General features: G+C 32.8%; 3 protein-coding genes across 3 annotated transcripts; 1 reads left to right on the forward strand and 2 right to left on the reverse strand.

The window, feature by feature from the left end:
• The first annotated feature begins 2919 nt into the window (after positions 1–2919).
• Positions 2920–6393, forward strand: LOC140979262 (uncharacterized). The gene is made up of 3 exons (XM_073444601.1): positions 2920–3748; positions 4611–5150; positions 6078–6393. The coding sequence occupies exons 1-3, from the start codon at positions 2930–2932 to the stop codon at positions 6171–6173; spliced, it is 1455 nt and encodes a 484-aa protein (XP_073300702.1). The 5' UTR covers positions 2920–2929; the 3' UTR covers positions 6174–6393.
• A 175-nt stretch (positions 6394–6568) lies between these two features.
• LOC140979630 (protein RETICULATA-RELATED 4, chloroplastic-like) lies at positions 6569–10393 on the reverse strand. The gene is made up of 8 exons (XM_073445124.1): positions 9655–10393; positions 8587–8655; positions 8009–8140; positions 7870–7923; positions 7733–7777; positions 7240–7379; positions 6935–7060; positions 6569–6849 (listed from the first exon to the last, which is right to left on the reverse strand). The coding sequence occupies exons 1-8, from the start codon at positions 10231–10233 to the stop codon at positions 6792–6794; spliced, it is 1203 nt and encodes a 400-aa protein (XP_073301225.1). The 5' UTR covers positions 10234–10393; the 3' UTR covers positions 6569–6791.
• Positions 10394–17153: 6760 nt separating this feature from the next.
• On the reverse strand, positions 17154–21562 carry LOC140979633 (sulfite reductase 1 [ferredoxin], chloroplastic-like). Its single transcript, XM_073445128.1, has 8 exons — positions 21281–21562; positions 19735–20517; positions 19347–19643; positions 19033–19230; positions 18476–18610; positions 18227–18343; positions 17969–18131; positions 17154–17681 (listed from the first exon to the last, which is right to left on the reverse strand). The coding sequence occupies exons 1-8, from the start codon at positions 21461–21463 to the stop codon at positions 17494–17496; spliced, it is 2064 nt and encodes a 687-aa protein (XP_073301229.1). The 5' UTR covers positions 21464–21562; the 3' UTR covers positions 17154–17493.
• Between the last annotated feature and the right edge of the window lie 4888 nt (positions 21563–26450).

Here is a 26450-nt window from a genome sequence, read left to right on the forward strand (position 1 = left end):
TGAAATGGTGAGGGGTTATGTGGTTTTTGACTATGCGGGGAGCATATTGATACAAGAAAATCAATGATTGGATATGTATTCACCATTTGTGGTACTAAAGCAACCTTGACAATCAGTTCTAGAATCCTCGATTAGCTAGAGGCGTCGATACTAAGAAACTAATTTGTAAAAGTGATGAAGACTAGATAGAAAATGCAATAAATGACAATATAACTAACTTTGTCATTCGAAGTGGGAGTGCACATAATTTTTCTACGAATATGATATAAAAACAGGAAATCTTGAAGGAAACTAGACAACTAGAGATGATGATCTGAAGTTTACAATGAAAATATGAAATAGAGCTAAGATTTCGAACTAGAAAATTTGCGTAAGTTGCAGATGTTTGTTGTTTGTTGATGATTGTTGTCGGTGAGCCTTGTTTATGTTACATTTATGCTCTTTTAACTTAACGGACGTTCGTCACACGAATTGATCTTTGCAAATTACCATTAAAATCCATCACCTAAGCTCAGCATTTCCAATGTAATTGTTATATCTTACTATCTTACTATATTATTATAGTAGAGGCCATTTAATTCAACACTACATTTTTTGCATTTTTTTAATTTTACCATTTATTTATTTTTTTTGTTTTTGTTAAAAAAATGAATTGTACAAGCACGCAACGCGTACATCAGAGTACTAGTTAATTAATAAAAGAGCATCCAAAATTGACAATTTTTTAGTCCAAACACTTTCTTTCACCATTTAAAAATTTTCTATTGCTAGTTGAATGGTTGGAAAAAGTACTTTAATTAAAAAAAATCAAATATATTCATACATATTATAAACCATATATTCATACAAATGATAAACCATACTAAAAACACATGACGGAACTAATTGGACAATGCTTACTTTCATATTGGAAGAGGTTACTCCCGAACCCCTAGAAGAATAATAATAATATTAATATATGTACTATTTGGAACGAGAATGGGTATATATCCCAGCAGAGATCATGGGGAATTTTCAATTAAAAATTTGGGTATAAGAGCGGAGATGGGACTTAGTCCCCGTAGGGACGGGGATGGGGAATCTTCGAATAAAAAAAAGGGATTGGGGTTGGGATGAAGATGAGTTTTTGATTTGGAGAGGGAAATAGAATGAGCAAGACATCTTGTCTAGCCCCATTGTCAAGGACGGATCCAGAAATTAAAGTTGAGGTAGGCTTGAACTTAATATAATAAGTTAATTTATATNTAAGATCCGTGAGACGGTCTCACATGAGACCCACTCATATATATATCAAATATGAGATATTAATATGAAAATAGTTAGCAAAATGACCTTGGTATTTTTTTTTAAAAAAAAAAAAAAAACTATTGTTCCTAGCGTATTAGAAATAGGAAAGTTAATTTTCAAAAAAGAAGTGTAACCGATATCATTTTCAAAGTTTATATATTATTTAAATTAATATGTAACCCGTGTACTATAAGACAAGTTTCACTTAGATTCAAAATTTACATTTTAAAATTATTTTAAATATATTTTAAATGTACTTTCAAAATTAAATTCTATTATATAAAAAATTGATAAAATAAATCTATCACTTTTATGAGTTATTTGCACCAAACCCACTTTGAAATATCGAAAATCTACATTTATTCACTGTGAAAGTTAAATAGGTATTCTAGATATTACCTTTTTATAATCGTTGCATGAACACCTCCAGCATCATTTGGAAATCTAGTGAGTTGAAATATTTTGATTATATCTCGTAGAAAACTAATCAAAATGACCAGAATTTGCTACAAGTAAACTCAATTTGCTACAAGTAATATTTTTAACATCTAGACTAGTTAGAATATTTTCCATGCTAATCAGACGCCAGTATTTACTGTATTCATGTCATTTAGCTGGATTTTGCATCTTCTGATTAGTATATATAACGTCCAAACTAGTCTAGTCGTCAGAAATATTACTTGTATAAAATTGAGTTTTCTTTATAATTGTTTTACACGCTGATCATTTTAATAACTTGTCTAAAGTATATTATCGAAATACATCAGCACGTCATATTTCTAGATGGTGCAGGGAGTACTGTTCATGCAATGTTTACAAAAAATTAAAGTATATAATGCCTATTTAATTTTCACATTGGAAAAGTATGGATTTGTGATATTTCACAGTGGGGTTTGGTGTAAATAACTCATACTTTTATTGTTCTTCTATCAACTTGCTAGAAGTTCATATTACATTATCATTTATGAAATCTATACAAATTAATATATTCCTAAGACACTTTACACATTAACAAAAAGACTAATAATTTATTTTAATGATCACTTTATATTAAAAAAATAAAATTTGAATAAAGAATATTTATAGAGACACGAGATTACACGTTTTGAACAAAGTTTTGTACAAAAGCCGTGGAGATACAAATGTCTGACGTGAGAGAATTAAAAATGAAATGGCTGATAACTTTAGCTTTTCTGTACCTGGTACAAAGAATTTGATATTATATATGAACAACTTCAATCTCGTGATATCTTTTAAAAAATTAGACTATGCTTAAATCTCTATATATATTTACCAAAAAAAATAGAATTGGCTCGAATCTCTATAAATCTTTGTTAAAAAAAAAAATTGGGCTGGGCTACAGCCTAAGACGAGCCAAGCATAGGTCCGTCCTTGTCCATTGTCATCCCTTATAAGTTCAATGAACAAATAAAGATTTGAGGGGCTTTTGACCAACCTCGATACACATATATTAGTATCGCCCACCCTATTTGATTCCCTCCCTATAAAATTATGGCGAGGTGTCAGAATGTTTTGTGCTCATAATGTTCATTTGAAACTAATACACTCACACATGTATGTATTAATCTCATAAATTAAAGTAAACAGCTTCTGAGTAAGACTCAATTTTCTTGAACCAAGAATGATTTCTTCACTTTCATCCACAAATTTTGCTGTAAGTAATCTCTGCAAAGCCCTGTTAGTCTTAGGGCTAGCCCTTTACTTCATCTCTGTCTTCGTATCCAATTATCAAAACCCTACTTGTCCATCGTCATATTTCCTTTCTTATTTCAAGAAAAAACCATCATCACTGAGCTCTCTTGAAGAAAAATTCAAGGAGTCGCCAACAAATTTGAATCACATCGTTTTCGGGATTCTGGGGTCCGAGGGTGCATGCCACCATCGAAAAGCGTACATGGAATCATGGTGGAGGCCGAACATAACTCGAGGTTTTCTGTTTCTGGACAAATCCCCGACAGAAGAACTCCTACCTTGGTCGAAAGCCTTGCCGCCTTACAAAGTTTCCGACGATCTCACCGCATTCTTGAATGAAACGAGAGCTGCGGTACCTATCATGATCCGAATGGTTCATGGAATATTGGAGGTTTTGAGGGAAGAAGAGGAAGTTGATCATGGACAGATCCGATGGCTGGTGATGGGGGACGACGATTCGATATTTTTCATTGAGAATTTAGTTGATGTACTAGGTGAATACGATCACACGAGGTACTATTACCTAGGAGCGCAATCCGAGTTCATCATGTCGCATTTTTGGTTCTCGTTTAACCAAGCTTTTGGCGGGGCTGGGATTATTATGAGTTACCCTTTGGCTAAAGCACTTGCAAAATATATGGAGATTTGCTTGACGAGATATGCACAAATGAATTCTGCTGATTTGATAACAATGGCTTGTATTGCTGATATTGGAGTCAGTCTTTCTCCTCACAAAGGGCTTCACCAGGTAAATTCATTATAATTCTCCTACACTCTGAAATTAAATGTGCTTAATTATAAGTTTAGTTCTTCATCCTATCGTTGATAAGCTGTTGGCTCTAAAAAAATGTAGGATAAATGCTCGACTCTACCATTGGTATCAAATCTAAGATAACGTGTGTTGACTTTTATGGATTGAAAGGAGGGCAATTTATAGAGTGAGTATAATTATTTTGCAGGAAGAGTCAACGAAATGTGGCGCTTAGCATGCTAGTTGTAAGGTTTTAAAGATTGGGTTTATAATGTTACCATTCATGTGGAAAGCATGATATATTTGACATAAAAAGTAAAAATTTTCATTAGTCGAGTTAGGTCGGATATCTGTTTCACAAAATTGATATGACAAAATTATTACATTTTCACGGGTCAGGTCCGTGATTCGTCTCACAAAATTTACACGTGAAACGATTTCATAGGAGTTTTGTGTACAAGTTATATCTTTTGATAAACCGACAAATATAGTCAGTGTAGCTCTAATATTTTAAATTTCATATAAAAATTTATAGATTTTGGTAAAACAACGAAAGTTAGATGCTAAAAAAATATATCTTGTTAAAAATAAGCATTGACATAAAAAAAAATTGGATCATACATATTTTTTCGGTTCTTATTTTTGTAATTGAAAACCAAAATATCCACATAAATTTTTTATATTCCAAATATCATTACTGAGATAGTTTAAATTTTTAGATAAATTAAATATAAGTTGGAGAAAAAAAATAAAGATATGTACGAAAATTATTAAAAAAATCACACTAACAAAGTTAATTAACTAATATTATGAAAGCTAAAATTGAAGAAAAATTACGCAGTCTTTTTTTAAACTGCAGATTGACTTACGTGGTGATGTGTCTGGATTTCTATCATATCACCCACAATTTCCATTAATGTCCCTTCATCATTTCGACAATTTGGAATCCATATTCCCCTCTAAGGACCGGTTCGAATCCACGCGCCACCTCATGAAGGCGGCGGACGCCGACCAATCCCGTCTCTTACAGCAAACCATATGCTATGACAGGAAAAAAGAGTGGACATTTTCCATATCTTGGGGATATTCTGCACACATATATGAGAGAATTATGTCTCGGAGTTATATAAATAAACCCATTGAAACGTTCGACATATGGGTCGGCCAACCTCGGCCACCGCCGCAGTATATGTTCAATACGAGGTTGCCTTCCACTCATCCTTGCGAAGCTCCTCATGTTCTCTTCCTCCAGGATGTGAATAAGAGCTCGTCGGGGGTTCGGACGGTATATTCGAGCGCCGCGCCTCGTGGTTTGGGGACGTGTGGGCCGCCAGACAATCGGTCGGCGAGTGTTGTCACTGAGATTCATGTCTTGTCACCGGCGACCAAGCGGGCTAAGGTATGTCACGATACATTATTTTTTTACAAGTATAATTTGCATTATGGTATTGTTGATGTTAATGTTCCAGTTTTAATTTTTAATATTTCAGTATTCTCCTGAATTTTAATTTAATTAATTAAATATTTCAAATTAATGATGTTTACATATTTTTTATTATGAGTAATTGATTATCTAAAAATTTTTAAAATATAGATAAATAAAATATAGATAAAGATATGGAATTCTAAAATATAGATAAATATGTTATTGAATTTTAAATATAAATAAAAATAATATCGAAGATTTAAAAATAGAGATTATAGGTATTAATGTAATTTTATTATGAGTTTCACCAAATTAATTAGAAATCGGTTATTAAAGGGGTAGATTCTTAATTAAATAGTAAGATACAATTAATTGAATATTTTTTTAAAAATTTTTTTTTAAATTATGCATAAGTTTGTGTATAATATATAAAATAATTATTTTGGTAGGATCAAATCATGAAAATAATATGATCAAAAATATATACTAAGTCCAATTTTTTTTAAAAAATTCACTGTTGCCATTTATGTTCACTTCTCGAAGTAATTGTTATCTTATCTAAGTAAAAATTCTATAATTGACGATAATTCACTAACATACAAGATTATCTCAATTTTATTCGAATCATTTTTTTCTTTAAATATTCTTTAAAAAATTTTTAATCTATATAATTTTAAATTTTCATACAATCACTAAACTTTTAGTATTATTAGTATTATGTATATACTAATTCTTTTCATTCATGAAGACATTTGTCTTTACTAAAAAAAGCAAATACATTTTGTATCTCTCTTGTACGGATCATACACACATACATACATAATTAAATTATAAATCTATAATTTTCCATGGCGCGTTTACGTATTTTTTTTACGATATCATTTTTTTTTACGATATCAGATGGATCGATGTGAATGCTGCGACGTCCTTGATCTACAAGGCACGATGGTTGAACTCAAGTATAGAGAATGCAAAGTTGATGAAATTATTGCATGATGGATGGAAACTATTTCAGAAATTCGCGATGGGGGACGGATTTGATTTGAGAATGGATTTCAAATTCGGGTGTCGAAGTATAATAATATGAGATATATTTGAAATAAATTGTCGTGATACATGTTATCTATATACTATATTAGTGTTAAAGTTCAAAACTTGAAGCAATTATGTGTATTTTTCGGGAAATAGGTCGGTCTCACGTGTCTTTTTTCGTGAAACATATCAACCTTACTTATATTTATAATAAAAAATAATCTTTTTGATATGAAAGTTAATTATTTTTTTTATAGATTACTTAAATAAGAAATCTGTCTCACTAAATTGACCTGTACCACTTCAATCCAATACAGTTCAATCTCAAGTTCATTGAAATCAAATAACTTAACTTCTACTACAAGTTCTGAACAGATTAAGCATGTAATTTATTTTAAAAAGAAAAATATTCAAGATTACATGATATAAAAATGAATGTTTTACCATAATGATGAAGAACAATATTCAGCTTAACGATCGGAACGTGCACTATTATCCAACAGCATACAGCTACACAGAGCTATAATCAATCACGTAAACTACTAACATCATGAAATGTCAACTGATGATAAATTTTTCCAGTTATGATTCTGCCTCATGAGCTTTCTGGATACCGATAAAACGAGCATAATCGACCCACCTGCAAAACGTTTTGGAGTAAAATCAGATCGTTAAGGCAAAGGAGAACCGACAAAAGGGTGGAAGAATTAGGTGAAGAATCTCACAGCAATGAACCAAGAAACGTGTTCCCCGTTCGAACAGCAAAGCAGATGGCACTCAAGATCAACTTGTGTTGATGAAGCAATGGCTCTAAAAATCTCTGTTCGATAACACCAGCCAAGACCTGGTATCTGTTGAATAAACAGAGAAGTTTACAGCAGAAACTTTGCTCATACAGTGGCAGTCGTCCTATTTTCTGTCCACATTTTTTAAAGAATTTTTGGCCATGATAAAAAAACATGGAAGTAGATACAAGTATAAAAAGATAGGACCGAGGACAAGTAAAGGAGCATATAATTAGTTTGCATACCGAAGATTGCTGGATATGGCCATATAAACACCATAACCAACGCTTGTTGATAATACCGGAACATTCTGCACCTCATCGGCAGTCGAGTGGTCAACTGCCTTTCGGGCATTTATTAATGCATTTGTCACGACGGTACCAACCTACAAATCAACGAAGTGTAATTGTTTTAAGCTTTCACCAGATCCAGCACCAAAAAATTAGAATCTAATATAAAATTGACACAAAATGGGGAAGCATGGACTAACAGTCATAAGATCTGAGAAACGTCAGCCAAAAAACTAGATCCATTGCAAATAAATTAATGTTGGGAAGCAACTAGTGCCATAATTTTCTTTTCTACCTGTTCTGATATGACTGTCCATGGTATCTATAGAGATCCAAACATAGCATCTAGACTACCGTACAAGCTTTAAATAATGATATGGAACAGTTACCACCGACAATAATTTTTTATACATTTTGGTCCTGCCGTTAATGTGAAAAAGGGAATTACCAAAGATGAAGTAGTGCCAACAGCAAATAGCTTAGCCCCGTTTCGCTGCAGAAAAGTTCGTGAAAATATGAGATGCGAGTTCAAAGTTTTTAAGTTTACTATTCTTTTTCGTAACCAATTGAGAGAGATCTCCTTACAATTATAGCACCTAATCTCTGTAACAATGAGAATGAGGTTCCAGTCCAAGCAACCTGCAATGAGATTGAACAAGATTTTCACCACTTGGTTCATCTTTTATGTGATAATGAAGCAATAATTGTATATGAGTAAACTGACCTGAAAAGCATTGTCGGGACAGCTGTAAAAGAATTTAGTTAAGCGTCCAGCATTCAGAGCCAGAGGAGGCCGGAGCGAAACTGTGGGAGCGGGAAGATACACAAGCATAAAATCTGCTATAATGGCCATCACCTGAGCAAAAGCAAACAAAAGAGTTGGGACAGTAACTCAGGTCTCCATAAATTTAAGTTTTCTGCACCTATTTATTAACCTAAATTAACTTAGTGCCAACTGGTATGCCACCAAAAAGAAAACAAATATCTAACTTTTATAAATAAGTATTTTTTATATGAAAAAAATACATTTCGAATCCTGAATAATTTGAATTAACTGCTTCAATCTACAGAAAATCTTATTTTTAAATAATCTATTAATTGGGATATATTAACTATCAAGTATTAGAATTATTATTATGATGATCTATACATTTGTGTGGTACACATAGCTGAAAATGAGCCATTTCAAAGATTTCATTAGTAAAAAAACACACATCAGGCAGGAACAGGAACAAGCATTACACTAAAATTAGCAGAATATAGGAAATTGAATATGAATAAAAATGAGAAGTAACTACATACCACATCAGCAAAAACAATTTCCAGTTCATTGAAAAAGTTTTCCTTGCGACGCTGGTATTCTGCAGCAGTCTGAACAAAAAAAATAACCAGTAGCGAGGAGGCAAACCAAGCACATTACAAAACCGACACGAAAGTCCAGGAGTAAAAACTAAAGAGAAGACTGAAACAAAGAGATGACTCCAAGATCAAGAAACTCTACGTCTGAATTCTTGAGGCGTATCAAAAGAAAGTGCAAAACATAAACTAAGGCCGGTTCTGTTTCCTTTCAGTTCGCTTAATGTGACAAGAATCCACAAAATAGCCTGCAGAGGGGAAGAAATTTACTAAGAAAGAAGAAATTTGAGTTGAAAGAGCCAGGCCAAGTTACAAAAAGGTATAGGGTGTTTTGTGCGTGTATGTTGTCTTGCTACCAGTGACAACTCTGTATCTTTCCATCATAGGCCTAAAAATTGACGTGCCAATTAAATATGAACTGAGATACATCCTGTCCACATTCAAAATGACAAACGACAATAAAATAGTAATTATTTACTAAATAGCTTGTTGAATAGATAAAAGGAAAGAAGATCAAGATCTATGTTTAGACGAACAGTCATATTTGAATATCGTGATACAACCTTCGAAGAAACATCCTTCAACAAACAAAAGCTGGCCCATATACATCCATCCTTTGTTTTACCTCCCCTTGGCCCTTGCACTCAGTTTCGTGACATGGGATTCATCACCTTCTTCAACTATGAAAAAGGGTGTGGGGTGGCGCCCGGAGGACCAGCTGGCTTAACACATAGCATCACACCGACTAAAAGAATTTCAAATTCACATAGTTTTTCAATTTACCCGAAACCCATCAACTGGACCCTCATCTAACTTCTTGGATTTCCCTATGGGTAGCCAGCTATTAACAGAAGTAAACAGAAGACATATCGCAATAAAAATATCCTACTTCGACATACATAATATAAAGAGAAAAACCCAGATCATGATCATGTGCTTAAATTGAGGATTAAAGCAACCAACACTGAATCATTTGAAAAAAAGATTGTTTTTTGTTTGTCTTATTTAGAGTACCTTAGTGAATATTCCCACGCCGCATTCCATACCAACTTTGGCCAAGAACAGATCATCCGCCAACAACCGTTCCTTAAATCCTCCGAACTTCATAAGCCACGATATAAACCCCGATCTTTCAAGATCAAAGTATTTCAAAAGTATCGATCCGGGTATTCTGCCGTCTTCTATGGCAGCCTTCAGATCCTTCGGCAAACTCTCGATACTCCTCCCAGCCTCCGTCAACGCCATCAAAGCTTCGTCTTTGTTCTTCTTCTTGTCCATATCATCATTCCCTTCATTGTTATCGCCTCCGCCTCCGCCTCCCCCTCCACCTCCGCCGCCTCCGCCAACTCCGGCCTTTCCGTTGCCTCCGCCGCCTATGATCAATTCAGAGTCAGTCCCGTAGCTGGTTGTGGCGGCATTGGTAGAGAAGGCAATGAACAGCGGGCGCTGAATACTTGCGGTTAAGGAAAGAGAGAGGGTGTTGGGTTTCAGGGAAAGAGTGAAGGATGGTGGTGGAAAGGAGCTGGGTTGGTGGTTTAGACAGAGATGGCGCGGTAGTGATGGGGTGTGGCTAAGGGTGGCGGATATCGGCATCTCGGCGTCAGTGATTCACTGCGGCTGTCGGTGGAGCTATATGGAGATTGTTGTGTTGGCGCGGCGGACACTTTCGGCTATGCGCTGTCTGCGAGCGAACGTTGTGCGTAGGTAGGTTGGTGGAGTTTTAGGGATAGAAACTATACATTGCGGAAGGTGCAGCTGCACCAACTTTCCCAACGACCATTTTACCATGGTTGATCAAGCTTACGTCCAATTCTTCTATAGGTTTGTAGAATGAGTCGATGAAATGATATGAATAAGTCATACTAGTGATAAAAGATTAATAGATATAATCAATTTATGTCGTATAATCACTCATTGCGTATTGTTTGGGATATAAGTTGATTGAGGTAAAATTACGATTTTAGTTTTGTAAGTTGGCTTGTTTCGTATTTTAATCTTAAATTTGGTTTTCATCGATTAATTTGGAGTAATTTTTTTTGTTTTTGTCTTTTTTTCCTCCCGAAACCACTAAACCTACCGAATGTTTATTTTGCACGGATGTTCTTTTAAGTGGCTTACACGACAAGAATAAAGTCCATATTAAACACATTAAGATTTATCTAAACAAATTTTTTAAAAAAAAAGACCAAATTTTCTCATATTTTGAAAAATTAGATGATGTTTTGGTTTATGTTTTCTCTTTATTTTTTCTTAGATTGATTTTAATATGGATAACATAGGTTTTATTCTCGTCACATGAATTATGTAGGAGATGAACGGTGAGTGTTAAATAAGCAATATTCGGTGTATTTAATGACTTCGAGGAAAAATCAAAACCCAAAAACAAATCAAGTTAGTATATGAAAACCAAATTTTGACAAGTTACGAGACTAAAATCCAAAACAAACCAATTTACATGACTAAAATTGATTTAATCAACGATTTTTCCGTTGATTGTTGGTTGAATAATTCTTATATTATCAAACACATCAAATAATAAGGGCATAAATATATATACAATTGGTTTTATTTTCTTTTTTTCACTTTTTACTTCTTTTTTTTTTTTGTTTGGAGTTTTTTTTTTGTTTGGAGCACTGCAACAATATATTGGAGAGGAGAAACTTATCCAAACCGAAACAATCTGGAAAAAAAAAATCAAATCAAATCGAACTCTCAGTTTAGATAAGTTTTTAGCAAAAACTTATGTGAGACGGATATCTTATTTGGGTCATCGATGAAAAAGTATTACTTTTTATGCTAAGAGTATTACTTTTTATTGTGAATATCGGTAGGTTTGACCCGTCTCAAAGATAAAGATTCGTGATACTGTCTTATAAGAGACCTACTCTTAGTTTTTGCTCAATGATGCTTTGGAATGGTTTTAAAAAAATCAAATTAAATTAATTTTATTATTTAAATTAGATAAAATAAATCAAACCAAACGATTTTTGTAAATATTAAAATTATATAATATACTTTGTTAAAAAATTAATGCACTGTGATTTTTTAAGATATGGAAACTTAATTTGTTGTATGTTATTTTATTTCTTTCTTAAATGTATTTATTTATATTTACTCTTTTGTTAGAGATATTTATTGATATAGATTGTAGAAGATGATTGTGGAGCATCTTTTGAAGTTAAAGTAATTCAATTTGAGGAATTTTATTTTTTATGCTAAATTTGTTATTCAAATCTCATACATTAAATTTTTAAATGCTTTAATTGTGTGTGAATTGATATTTCATTTAGAAAATTAAAAGTTTGTTTAAAAATAATCAAAAAAATTATTTAAGAAAAAAAAATTTAGAATCCATTATCTAAACCCAATCGAAATCTAAAATTAATGTGGTATTAATCATTTTGTTTGGTTTTTTATTCAATAAAACCGAAAAACTTGGTTTGATTTGATTGTTTGGTAATAGATGATCTCATGTTGGATGATCTCATAATCTTTTTCTGTAAGACGGATTGACTCGATCCATGTATGAAATAAAATGTATACTTTTGGCATAAAAATCAATAATTTTTCATGTATTGAAGCAGGTTGAAGATCTGTCTTATAAAATTGATCTGTGAGAAGATCTAATAAAAGTTTTTGTGTTTTGTCCAAAACCAAACACAACTGCATTTGCTTACCCCTAGTTTGTGGAGATATTTCGATTTTCAACAATAACTAGTGTTATATCAATATTGCAATGAACAACAATTAAAAGGTGAAAGCAGTCAACTCTAATTTAATAAAGATCAAATTTTAATTAATCATATTGAAACATTTAAGTTTTGGTGATGACTACTGATATCATAACAATTCTGTAAGGCTCTGTAAATTAATTATGGGGTAATCTGACATAATTAGAATAAATATTGAGTTATTAAATTAAAAAAATTATTTATGTCAAATAAATTCAAAAATTGTGTTTAAAATATGCATTTTATAATATCGGTGAATTTAAACGATATAAAATACATCGGAGTTAAACACACCAGAACAAAAAAAATGAAAAACCCGGATAATTGAGCTTGAGTTATTATTTTTAGTAACCCAATATACATACAATACATATACATAAAATCATTTACATTTTTAGAAACGGAATAGGTTTCGAAATGGAAAACCTATTCCCTAACCCTAGCTCCCAAGCTGTCGCATCCTTCTCCTTGTCGATTTCCGACCATGCAGCCATCAGAATCTGGCCAGCGAACACCGTTGAGTGCAGCTGAGGCCTGGACGACTCGATCGAATAGAGACTTGAATAGAAGAAAACCGAGCTCGGTAGAGCTGTCTAGTTCTTATATTCAAACAAACCTAAAATTTATTTATTTTTTCAATATATGCAAGCAAGGACAACATGTGATTTTGTGTGCAACTCAACCAAAATGCATTCAATCTCAGGTTCTAGTTCTTTATGTCGTAAGCGATTATATTACTTTGTTGTTTTTGCCCAGCTTTATTGCATTCTAAGATACTATTAGAGTAGGTGTCCAACAAGCCATCTTATGGCTTGAACTTTATTGACTCTAATGTAAAAATGGTCTTTATTTTAATAATATTTTATGGTTTTATCTAGTTATGACATTTACTTTATCTGTTTACTCATGCAAGCTGCATATATAAATATCATGAGGTCTTGCTCTCAACGTAAGATCATGCAACTCATAAAAAAGTGCATATATTCTAAACAGGTTCTTAGTCGAATCAACCACTTAAAACAAGGATAAAAGTCTCTTGAAATTGAGACTAGCATCTGTGATATAAAAGTCATGTTTCATTGATAAGGGTATGAAGATGTTCATTCATAAAATGGGTGATCATTTGATGATTTACTAAACAACTCTCCCTTGGACTGTCCAAATGGTTATTACTTATCAAATAGTATAGTTTGCGGTTATGATTATACATCATTAGTCTTTTGACCCGTGACAATGTAGAGGCTCTACGTACTAGCATACACTTTGATCAATTTATCGACTCTATTGAGGGTCATCAGGTGGCTAGGTTGAGTGTAGTTTCAAAATAAATAAGAGCATATACATTATAATCGGGGATTTACCACTTGCCTATAAGTGAAGATATCCTATGTGAAAAGATTAATTGCTAATTGAAGAAAAAGAGCGGAACGGCTTGTTTTGGTAAAAGAGTTCACAAAGCTGGCAACTGTCAAAAATGGACATTGCAAATTTTGATCTTCAAAAATGTCAATTTTGATTATATGATTAAGATTTGTATCATTGGTACATTGACGCTGTCGGATTGTCGATCAGAGTTATAATGAGTTCAAAATTATTTATTTAGTGAATTTAGAATTTACTAATTAAATAATAATATCAGTCGTAATGACTACTAATATGTACAAAATTCTCATAAAATATTATAGGGGTGTCTAAAATTAATTAACTAATAAGTTAATTAAAGAAATTAAATAATAGTTATTTAATTTTAATTAATGTGTTTATGAATATATTATTTGTAGATGTGTTAATATATATGTACACATATTTTATAAGAAGATGGAAAAATGTTTATATAAATATATCTTGTATTATCAATAGTTGATTATTTCTTGATATAATAAACATTAGAATTTTATTTAATGAAAATAATGAATCCTGGTGGAAGTAGGATTATGAATCTTAATATGAGAAAGACTCCTGATGTGATCAAAAATCAACCTCTATAAATATTTTATTGAGGGTCATATGAAATAAAAATTATTGCAGACAAAATTTTGTCCATCAGTATTTCTCTCCTCTCTATTTCAACAATTTTCAGCCATCACAAACATTTGAAAAAAAATTTCGGCCTGAGTCCTCCACCGCGCCACCGTCCGCCGCCGCTACACTGCCTCTGGATTTTGAAAATTCAGAAGATTTGGTCTCAACGCAGAAATTTTTTTACGATTTCTAGTGCAATCCAAATAAAGAACACAGTCTCTGATCATGTACTTAATTTGACAATCAAAAGCGGGACGTCTGTTCGAAAGGATATACAAAAGAGCCAACTATGCTAATCCCGGACTAGTTGGGTGTCTTACATAATTTACGGGAAAGTAACATTACTAAACACCTTATAGATGGTTAAATACATACGACGCCCAATGAAAATTTTGAACATCAAAACTAAAAATTTTAAACTTTCAATGCGCGTTGAGTGTGAGAAAACGGTGCCCTAACAAATAGATCATGATTATTTTGGTGTGCTTTGTTTAGATTTTATTGATTTCCCTTTTAATTATTTGGAATTTGGTTGTTTGCTTTGTTTAGAATTTGTTGTGCCGATCCTTTTTGTTTTATTGAAATTTGATATTTTTTTTAAAAAAATATTTGTATGTGAGGACTCATGTTTCTAGGGATGACAATGGGTAGGGTATAGGTCGGATTTCATACATCCATCCCCATACACATTTATTAAATTCATCCCCATCCACATACTCATACCCATCGGGTATTGAATTTCATCCACATCCCCATATCCATCGGATTATCGGATACCCATACCCTACCCAAATACCCGATTATCATATATAATTGAATTTTTTCAAATTTAAATTGTTTCAATGAATATTTAAAAAAAAATTAAATGAACAATAAGAAAAATTATCCACGCTTTATATATATAATGAAGTTTTATATATTTTCTTCTCTTTTAATATACAAAGCATCGTTTTTTTAAATTTTCAAATTTATGATTATATGTATTGAAAACTCCTAAAATCGGTNATCTAAAAATCCCCCCATACCCTCTTCTATTCGGGTCGGATATCGGAACCTCCAACGGGTTCGGAGGAAATTGCCATCCCTACATGTTTCTACTCAAATTTATAATGCAAAAAATTGAATCTCATGCGCTTTATTCGTAAATCGAGCTTTTCGAGCTCAGGCTCTAAAAATAATACTCGATCGAGATCAAGCTCGAGCATACTAAATTTATGTCGAGTAGAGTCTTTGTTTTTGTCTTGAACACCTCATTCCCATTGGACAGGTCTTAGATTGGACAGACAGAACAGTGGCTAGATCAGTTTCTATCCAGATAAGGTTCTCTTGTAAGTTATTTGGATTATGTAATTCGATTTAGTTGTAAAATATTTAAGTTTGACATTCAAATTGTATTATGGATTTTATGTTTGATTATTATAGATTATTAAATTTATTTATGCGTGAATTAATTAATTAGTAGAGGTCCGGATAAAGGCGCTACACAAAAGCACAAAATGAATGAGATAGTTTGGAGTAAGAAACAAACTGAGAGATTGAGTACAAGATTTAACGGGGTATTTTTTTTAACCTCGGTCAACTATTTTTTTAAGAAAATGAGCTCCTCAAATGTATTTTTGAGGAGATCATTTTCTTAAAAAAAGAGTTGATCAATATTATTTAACGAATTTCCCCAGATTTAACACGCTTTCAGAAAGCTATTGGCATGTCTAAATCAAGATTGGGGCTGGATGTCCTGATTCTTTAGATGGGTCCACTGTCGGTTCATTCTCTTGACAACAAAGAGGATTCAAGATCACTGGGGCATTTTTCCTCCTCGAGTATACTTATAACTCTTGTTGTCAAGGGAGCTGTAATGTTCAATTATCTGCTGTTTCCAAACCACTGTCAGAAGAATGTGGTGGCTGGTCGACTAATGAGTAGGTACCAATGCAGTGGGTGAGTGAGCAATGGGTAAAGGAAGATCCAGAACATCCCAGGAACAAGATTCATCTTTCTTCTTCACATGAATCGAAGTGGATGAAAAGTTAAGTGTTCCCTCAGAGAGGATAACATCATGAGAGATGTGTGCTTTTCTGGTATGGAGACAATAACACCTATAGCCTTTTCGGGTGGGCGAGTAGCCCAAAAAGACAGTTTTGGTGGCCCGTGAACAAGATTCATCTTTCCAAACCTCTGTTTTGATCGTGACTATGATGGGTCACTACTCACTAGATTGTAGAGTAGTAACGTAACCAAGCTTCCCCCGCTCACAAATCACGATTTTTTACGGATTGTGCTCACTGGAGATCAATGGTGTGATCGACTGTTGGAAAAGCAATCGGAACGCTGTTTTGTGCAGCGGCCGGAAGAATGTCCAGAAATCGAACTTTCATTGGAGGAGGTATCGTCCTAGGCCATTCTATAGTTCTTGTGCTTTTCTTTTTGGACAATATTTTTTCATAAATTTATTCATTAAAATCTCTGTCAGGCTTCTTACTTCTTGTTTTACTAGTATCACCCAACTTCACTTGTGCTAATGCCACATCTATTTATCATTAACTATAAATATTATATATTGTTCATTATTTGAGTCACTTCATATAAATGTTATTAACTGCCATTATCTTACTTATTTCAACATCCTTATAACTTGGCTTAAACTTTACACTGTTTGTTGTTTAAAATATAGCTATTATAATTATATTTTCATTTTTCATTGTATCATTTATCATTACATCTCACGAGTTAAATATATATTAACAAAAAAACGAGGCCAAATTAAGTTAACTAAATTCACCTTCCCAATCCAAATTTAATATAGGTTTCACGCAGAAGATGCATTAACTGACACCAATTCCAAACATTAAAATTACAAAAAAAAAAAAAAGGGACAGGAAAAGAAACCCTCAAGGCTAATCCAAAATTCATATACTCAGAGAAAACTGAACGCAAAAATAAGGTTCACATACAGGTTAGAAACTCGCTGCTGGATACCGAATGGTGTTCCATCGGTGTTTTAGCTGTTACCGACCAGTAACAAGTAAGATTTTGCGCATCTTCATGTACCCTTGCAAGAGTAGATTGAACCTTATTGTGGATTTATTGCTCAATGAATATGCTACTTATGCGTAGATACGTAATGGCGTATGACTTCCATTGCCAACTGATGGGCGTTCTTATCTTGCAGTCTTGCTAGAGTATCCATGGCTTCAAATGTCTCCTTGTCAGCAAAGAGTTTTAAGTTATGGCGCGATGTTGATAGCGGTATTCCTTCCCATTTGTCTACCATCTCCAAAAGCTTCTCCGCTCCCTGGTCAAGTAGTTCAATCAGATGCTTGAAATAGCAATCAATTCATATTCAACAGAAGAGACGAGAAAAAGTTAAATTCTTCCGAACGACTAGCATATTTTCATGTATTATATTATATTATATTATATTTATTATTATTATTATAGTATATACAAAAATATGACTTCACTCTCTAAAAAATTTCAATTTTTCTTCTGGTTCGGCCACCATGCAATAAGCGATCAGCAGGTTCTTGAAAATGTTTAGAGCTAATGTAGTTTCATAACGTTGTATTTATCATGACTTACCATGCGAACTGTGAAGTCGCCAAATGATTCTTTAGAGACTCGCTTGCGTTTCCAGTGGTAAAATAGAGGTTCGAGAACTTCCTCAAGACTATGAAGCTTAACCTTATCCTTGAATACTTTTGCTAAAGAAGTTTGGTTTGGATTTCCACCAAGCCAAATCTGTACCACAGATGGAGCAGTAGCACTTGTTTAGATTAAAGAATTTCAATTGGTTCAAGGAGTTGTAAAGCGGTGATGTGGTTATTTCTGTTTACCTGGTAACTATTTGGTCCATCACCAACCAACCCAAGCTCAGCCATATACGGTCTAGCACAACCATTGGGGCAACCTGTTATCCTTATTACCACGGATTCATTATACTTGAGACCAACCTGAAAAGGAGATTTTTTTTATTATTTTTTTGACAAGCCTCAAATGACAACTCCAATTGTATCTTGTTGAACTAAAGTTTCAGTGTAATGTCAGTTTAGTATTTGTGGAAAGAAAGAGGTGGAAGATGTCACCTTCTCAAAAACGGCTCGAATTCTCTTCAAGATGTCAGGAATTCCTCGTTCAGCTTCTGTAACAGCCAAAGGACAAAGAGGAAAAGCAGGGCATGCCATTGCTGTCAAGTTGAGAGGATCTACAAACCTTGGTTGCTGTTCCAAAAGGAAAAAGTTAGCAATATATGGCCTCCTCAGAACTCAAGGAATCAGATTTCTAGAAAAGAATAGCAGCATAAACTTCAAAATAAAACCAATGCAAAAAATTCCAATGGAATAACTTTTTAAGGTATCGCAAGTTTTGAATGCATCATCTTCCCACTGTCTCCTTCCTGCAGCCCCCAAATTTGTCTTTAAATGAAATACCAACAAGTGTCGATCCTTGGGAAATACTAATATATTTTTTAAATCCTAATTACAATGTTCAAATACAGCTCGTGCAACTGAAGCTGCTTCGCTCGTGCATTATGCGATTTCCAAAAAATGAGACAAGTAGCTCTGTTTTTGCCGCACACAGGAAGAATACTCTCAAAAGTTGCAGAAATTTATAAAATCTAAACTCTAAATTTTTTTTTTACCAGTAAACCACCCTGAGCAAGAGCTATAGTGATAGGTCGCTTCCATGCTTGTCGGACATCACACAAGATAATATTTTGGTTTGGAGTGATCCGCATATTCAAGTTATACTTCTCAATAATTTCCCTTAAAATCGTCTTCATTGTTCCCTTGATTCTGCCATTATCCACATGAAGACCACAAAATAAACCACCATCTCCCTGCAAAACAAGCATTTGAACAATCAATTGCAGAAAAGGCCAATCACATAATAGATGGATTAAAAGATCAAAAAGTTTTGGGGTAAGAGCTTCATCTCGTAAAATGTCAAGCCAACCTGCTCGTGCCATCCGAGATAGTTTTTAAATTCCCAATCGGGTAGCTCATGGCAAGGTTTGAACTCCATCCCATAGTATTGTTCGACCACACTTCTGAACTTTTCAATCCCCCACGAACTAAGTAAGTATTTCATTCTACTATACTTTCGATCATCTCTCCTTCCATTTTCTCTTTGTGTGACAGCGATAGCCTTGACTGCATATAGTATATCATCTTTCGGCACATAACCCAATGGTTCTGCCAATCGAGGGAAAGTAGATTCCAATCTATGTGTTCTTCCCATCCCACCACCAACCTGCAAATATTATCATGTACAACCACCAAATCTCATAAAATAGCAGCCGAAAATTTATGGGGGGAAAAATAAAAAAAAGAATTGTATTTACATATATGTTAAATCCCTGTGGCTCTCCATCAGCATCAGATACAACAACAGCTCCAATATCATTAGTAAAAAGATCCACCGAGTTGTCTGTGGGAACAGTGACTGCAACCTTAAACTTTCTTGGCATGAACTGCGTTCCATATATGGGCTCAGGTGAATTGGGAAAATTTGTACCATTGGAGTTATCATTTCGGGCCTTCACTACTTCTGGGGATTCAGCAGACATGAATTGTTCTCCATCCACCCACATATCATAATAAAACCCTGACTGTGGAGTTAAAAGTGCAGCAATATCTTCTGCAGTTTTCTGTGCTAAAAGATAATCCTTTCGAACAAATGGTGCCGCCGGGGCAAGAACATTTCTGTTGAGATCACCACAAGCACCAAGTGTCGAGCCCATGCTCTTGATGATCGCACTCATAACTGTCTTAAGATCTTTTTTCAAAACGCCGTGCAGCTGAAACGTTTGCCGAGTAGTCAAACGAAGTGTTCCAATCCCGAACTGATCAGCTAGATCATCCATAACCAGATAGAGTTTGTTCGAAACCTTTCCACTCGGGTTCTTTGTACGAAGCATAAACGAATAAGACCTAGTGCCACGTTCATCTCGGTTATACTGTTGATAGCTACCATGGAACTTGATTATTTGTGTAGCAGCTTCATTAACATTTGGGGAATCAGTTAATAACTCCTCATTGAGAGGATATCTTATGAAGTTACTGTGCTCTTTGATGATTTCGACCTTACTGCGCTTAAGCTCGACCGAGGTATCTGATTTAAGAGGCTGCAAAAAAAGGTTGTAAAATAAAAAATAAATGTGTCAGCAGCATAGAAGTCAAATTGGTTACATGGAAAGAAACAATGATCCAACAAACAAGGTTGGATAAGTCACATGGAACAAAAATAAGTTGCAGCACAAATATAATCAATAAATTGTTGACGACATGAATCAAGATCATAATTTCTTGAAATGCAAACTCTTGCAATATTGACCATACCATCAGGACAATAGCAATCATATATGCTCTATGTAAAACATCTGCAAGTTTATTGCAACACAAGAAATAATCCAATGCTGCACCCTCGCATGGCCGAAACATCACTACATCGTGTCTTAAGAATGGAAATGTTCTACTTCAGTAAAATTAAACAAATTAGAAATTTTTCTCATTGAAGTAGGGAGCGGCAACATCCCCTGCTCCCGAGTTTGACTGGCAATGTAATTATTCTCACTTCCATCTACCAAAAACACAAATAACTGCACGCATCCACCCTCTCCCCCAATAAAAATAAATAAATTATTTTAAAAAAAAAACTTATTTATTCGATAGACTACAGAGGCAAAACATCCAACTTTCATTCACATAAAAAAAAATTCCAACTCAGTCATAAAAAAAATCCAACTTTCAAGGAATTTGTTTGCACAAGCTAAGATACTATTCTTTTGCCTTCCTCAATCCGGGAGGATGACCAATCTATAAACATGGGGAAAAACAGCAACTCTCTGCAGACCAATGACAATTGAGAACCCAAAATGGAACCGCTACCGTGGAAACAGCTCTAATGGCAGTGGTCGAGCCCACATTCGAAGCAGGGGATGATGATGCGCGTGGGAATTTCGTAAGCAGAATCAAACTGGACACATTCTTCAAGCCACTAAAGCTTCTGGCAATCTGCAGCTTCGGATCCTTGACGATTGCTGCGTTCGCTGCCCCGAACGAAGTGGTCATGCTGCGGAAAAACAGCCACAAAAATCCTCGGGGTAGCTAGGGTTTCGATCGATCAATAGATATTTTTGGCCGATCAAGAACTGGGAGGTGATGTGTGACTTGAGTGACTCTAATACATGAATCTGTCACGTGGCTGACACTTGAATCGCATTTTGCTTCGTCACACGTCCACGCGCTCCATCGACGTTGGTCAGCACGCTCCTGAAAATTCAAGAAAACTAAAAAAAAGTGATTATTCCAATATCATATTATATATAATGACTTTCTTACAATTAAATTTTGAATCCGAAAACTAATTTTAAATTTGAGATTTTTAGCATTAAATATGAGATGTGTTGTAAGTCAAATCGAGTCTATATCGTACTAGTTTAGTTTTGAAGCAAAAAAAATTGATTGAAATTAAATAATTGAATATGTTAAAAAATTTAAAAGCTACTTTTTAAATTCGGATTATGTATAAAAACTTTGATAAAAAAAATCATTTATTCGAAGTGTTTTAAGAATAGTGACAAAAAATGAAAATATTACTTTAAACAAAAAAAAAAAAAAGTGGGGCGCGTGAGGTGAAGAACACGTGTAGTAAGAGTCAAAGACGTAGTAAAAGGAGAAATTGGACAAGGCATCAAAAGCTTGGTGCATTGAACTTGGACATATCCACCTTTTCTTTTTATTTTATGTTCAATATATTTTAAGTTCGAAAAATTTGCCAACGTGCTTTCAAAAAAAAAAAATTTGTTATATATATATTTTATGAATAGTTCGATAATTCAAATTATATATTTATATAAAAACTATTAAATGGTGAATAATTAATATTTAAAAAAATATGACCATATGCTTTCACAACTTGAGAATTTATGTATTGCACATATATAATATAATATATATGAATATTATATATTGATTTATGATTAAAATATTGCATTTTTAAAAATTATTTATTTACTTATTATTTTGTAAATAAGTTGAGAAAAAGATGGAAAAAAACGAGTGTTGGATGTGAGGGGCAAACATATAAAGGGACGATGGGGTGATGGTCCCCTCATTAATAAATTACTAATATATTTTTAGTAATTTAATTAATAAAATAAATAATATTTTTTAAAAAAAAAAAAACATGTTTACTACCAAATTTATTTCTCTCTCATTCCAGGCAAATTCTTTGTGATTTTATATTATTTTGGTCCATCTAAACAAATTTATTGTATTCGTTATTGATGGATGTTGAAATTATTTATAAACACTCGGAAGATAATCGATATATAAAATATGATGTTATGTCAAAATTAGAAGGAAAAAAATTATTGTTACCTAACTGTTAGAGAATTCAGACGATTTTTAATGTATTTACAGATGTTGGAACCGGAGCTCAAGCAGTCTAACTGCATTGTTTACAACCAGTCTCTTCAAGGTTGGATCACAATGCATATTCAGTCAGACTGGACTACTTAAGTACTACAATCAGATGTTATCCAGTTCAATCGGACACTGTATGTTTTAGTGCATTTGGTATTAGAACCGGACATCAGAAAGTCCAAAGATATCCTACCTACCTCTAATTCACCAATCTTACACAATAAACGGAAAAAGAAGAATGAATATAGTCATAGCATATGTGATAAAATTAACGATTCTCAAACCATATCTGGAGACCAGCTTAAGTAAAGACATGCCAATAATTGCCTCATCAGCTAGACACTGCATTCCATCTGAATTAATGCATATATAATAGCTAACTTAAATAATCAATCCAAGTATATTACACAGATGAGAAAACTTAGTATTCGACAAGGGCTTTGTGAAAATATCAGCAGCTTGTTGATATGTTGAAATTCATTACATTCGGATATCTTTCTTTATCACATTATCTCTAATGAAGTGATGTCAGAAGTCAATATGTTTAGTTGGGTAATGCAGCTCTGAATTATAAGTGATATCAATGGCAATAGTGTTGTCACAAAAAATAAGAGATTCAGTTGTCTCGATTTCATAATCTCTTATCTGTAGTCAAATCCAGAGCAATTGAGCACAACAACTTCCATGTGCAAGATACTTGGCTTTAATTGTTGATGTAGTTATAGAGGTTTCTCTTGAGAATTTTCAAGCTCCAATTATGCTCTTTTTGTCTATTTTAAAGTCTGTATAGTCAACATCTGAATATTCAATTAAATTAAAACTAGAATACTTAATATACAACATTTTGAGTATCTTTAAGATATTTTAAAATTATTTCAACTGTAATATAATGTGATTGTTTAATGTTTCTATCACATATACAAATATCAAACATGATATATGTTCTACTACCTGTCAAGAACAGAAGTGACCCAATTAAACCTCGATACAAAGAAATATCAACCAAAATTCCTCATTTATCTTTGTTTAGCTTTATTGATGACCTAATGTGAGTGGCCGCAATAGAAAAACTTTTCACTCCAAACTTCTTTAATAGCTGTTTGGTGTACTTAGCCTAATTGATGAGAATTTCATTCTCGAACAGTTTGACTTGTAATCCAAAGAAGAAGGTCAGCTCGCCTATCATAATCATTCCAAACTTGTTATGCATTAGCTTATAAAAGTTCTCACACAGTTTAAGGTTAGTTGACCCAAAAGTAATTTCTCCAAACTTGTCATGCATTAGCTTAGAAAAGTTCTCACACAGATTGATGTTAGTTGATCCAAAAATAATTTCATCAACATATATTTGTACTAAGAAAATGTGATCTCTTAAGTAAATTTGAATATAGTTTTATCTACGCTTCTACTAATGAAATAATGATCAATCAAAAATTTAGAAATTGTATCATATCAAGCCCTGAGAGCTTTTTATAAACCATACAATACTTTATCCAGCTTGAACACATGATTAGGAAAGACATGATCAATAAAACCAGGAGATTCTTCAACATAAAATTATTCTTTTAATATCTATTTAATAATGAACTTTTAATATCCATCTGATAAATTTTAAAATCTTTAAAAGCCGGAAATGCAAGAATATCTTAATAGCTTCTGATCTAAATACGTAAGAAAATGTTTCATCAAAGTTTATTTTTCTTCTTGCTAATAAACTGGAGAAACTAATCTAGCTTTATTCCTATTGACAATACCATCTTCACTAAGTTACGGACCACACACATCACATATAACCNGGAAAGAATTGTGAAAGATACAAAATATACATAAACAACTTAACTATATAATTTATTTACATCAAATATATTAAATCTTTAGTTTAAATTTTTTTAATTTAAAAAAAATACTGAACTCGTTGGTCAATATATATATATATATATTCGTATATATATTTGAAACTAACGATCATAATCAGAAAGATAGAATTGTATCTAATCTATTTATTACTATGAAAATGAAAGGAATGATGGAACCTTCGGTTCTTCTTATGGGCCGCTGACCTTTGGTTACGGGCAATGGTTGGCAATACAAACAAGACGACATATGGAAAACCAAAGTCCCTCAAATTCATGCCAAAAATTTATCTGAGACAGTTTCATAGGTCGTATTTTGTGAGACAGATCTCTTATTTGGGTCATCCATGAAAAAGTATTACTTTTTATGTTAAGACTATTACTTTTTATTGTGAATATCGGTAGGGTTGACTCGTCTCACAGATAAAGATTCGTGAGACCGTATCACAAGAGATCTACTCTAAATTTATTTTTAAAAATTTTAATTAAAAAAAATTATTTAAATTATGGGAAAATACTTTATTATCTTTTTATATGAGGAACTTAATTACATTCTCATTAATCATTATTGGTCTAAAATCACAGGGTGTTGGAGATTATATTAAATAATTATAAAAAATCTCTATGTCGTGTTTCATTTTTTTTTCATATTTGGAAATGCATACGATAATTCCTCGGCATCATTTACCCAATAAATACATAAAAAGGACATGAAAATGGCTTATAAAATGTATTTTTCAAAGTATTTTTATGTATAAAATAATATTATATTACTAAAACTAGTATTAATTATATATAAAAAAAAAATATTATGAAACAAAGCTAGCAATCTTTCCATTTGTCATTTTGGTAAAAACATGTCTCAATATGAATAGGCCTCAACTCATTCATTTGGGGCTTTTTTATTAAATAAAATACCTCTGTCTGACCGAATTTTGTTTTAACATGGATTCGAATTCATGTCTTAAAATTAATCCAAATTCATATATCGTCTCCATTGGGAGAAATTTATGTTACTATATCACAAAGTGTTGACACAAAATCCGTGGTTTAAGGTAGTTAGTTGTGAGAATTTTAATAAATATGCATAGAGGAAAAAAAAAGGAAAAAAAGGAAAGATAACATGGAAAAAAAGATATAAGCAAATTTTGTAGAATACTTCTTTTTAAACCAAAAATAGATTTTAAGGAGGTATAGAAAAACGATCAGCCAAAAATTTATTTTGAAGTTAAAATGTGCTTGTTATATACCAATAAACGTCGAGCTTCGATTTGAAATATTATCAAAATTAACTTTTTTAGATATCGTTTCAATACAGTGTTCTTTTATTTTGAATTTAAATAAATGTTCAACATAAAAGTTGGAGATTCGAAAAAACAACCAATAAGTTTTGGGTTTATATCTTATTCATAATGAAATCTAAGATGGTATCCTATCAATCCGAATATTATAACATTGTTTTAAATTGATGGAATTAAATTTCCTTTTGGTAAATATATAATAATATTATTATTATTATTAATATTATAGGAATTAATAATGAATTGGGTTATGTCTAGGCCTGTGCAAAATTTCGGTTAAACCGAATTAACCAACCGAACCGAATTATTTAGAAAAATCGGTTCGGTTAATTCGGAAGTTCGGTTTTGAAATTTTAAAAATTCGGTTAGTTCAGTTCGGTTTCGGTTTTAATTTGAAAAATTCGGTTAAACCGAATTAACCGAATTAGTATATATTAATTTGAATTGTATATGGGCATTAAAAATACATTAGAAAGA

The sequence above is a fragment of the Primulina huaijiensis genome, chromosome 6, assembly GCF_012295235.1.
Source record: "Primulina huaijiensis isolate GDHJ02 chromosome 6, ASM1229523v2, whole genome shotgun sequence".
Taxonomy (NCBI): domain Eukaryota; kingdom Viridiplantae; phylum Streptophyta; class Magnoliopsida; order Lamiales; family Gesneriaceae; genus Primulina; species Primulina huaijiensis.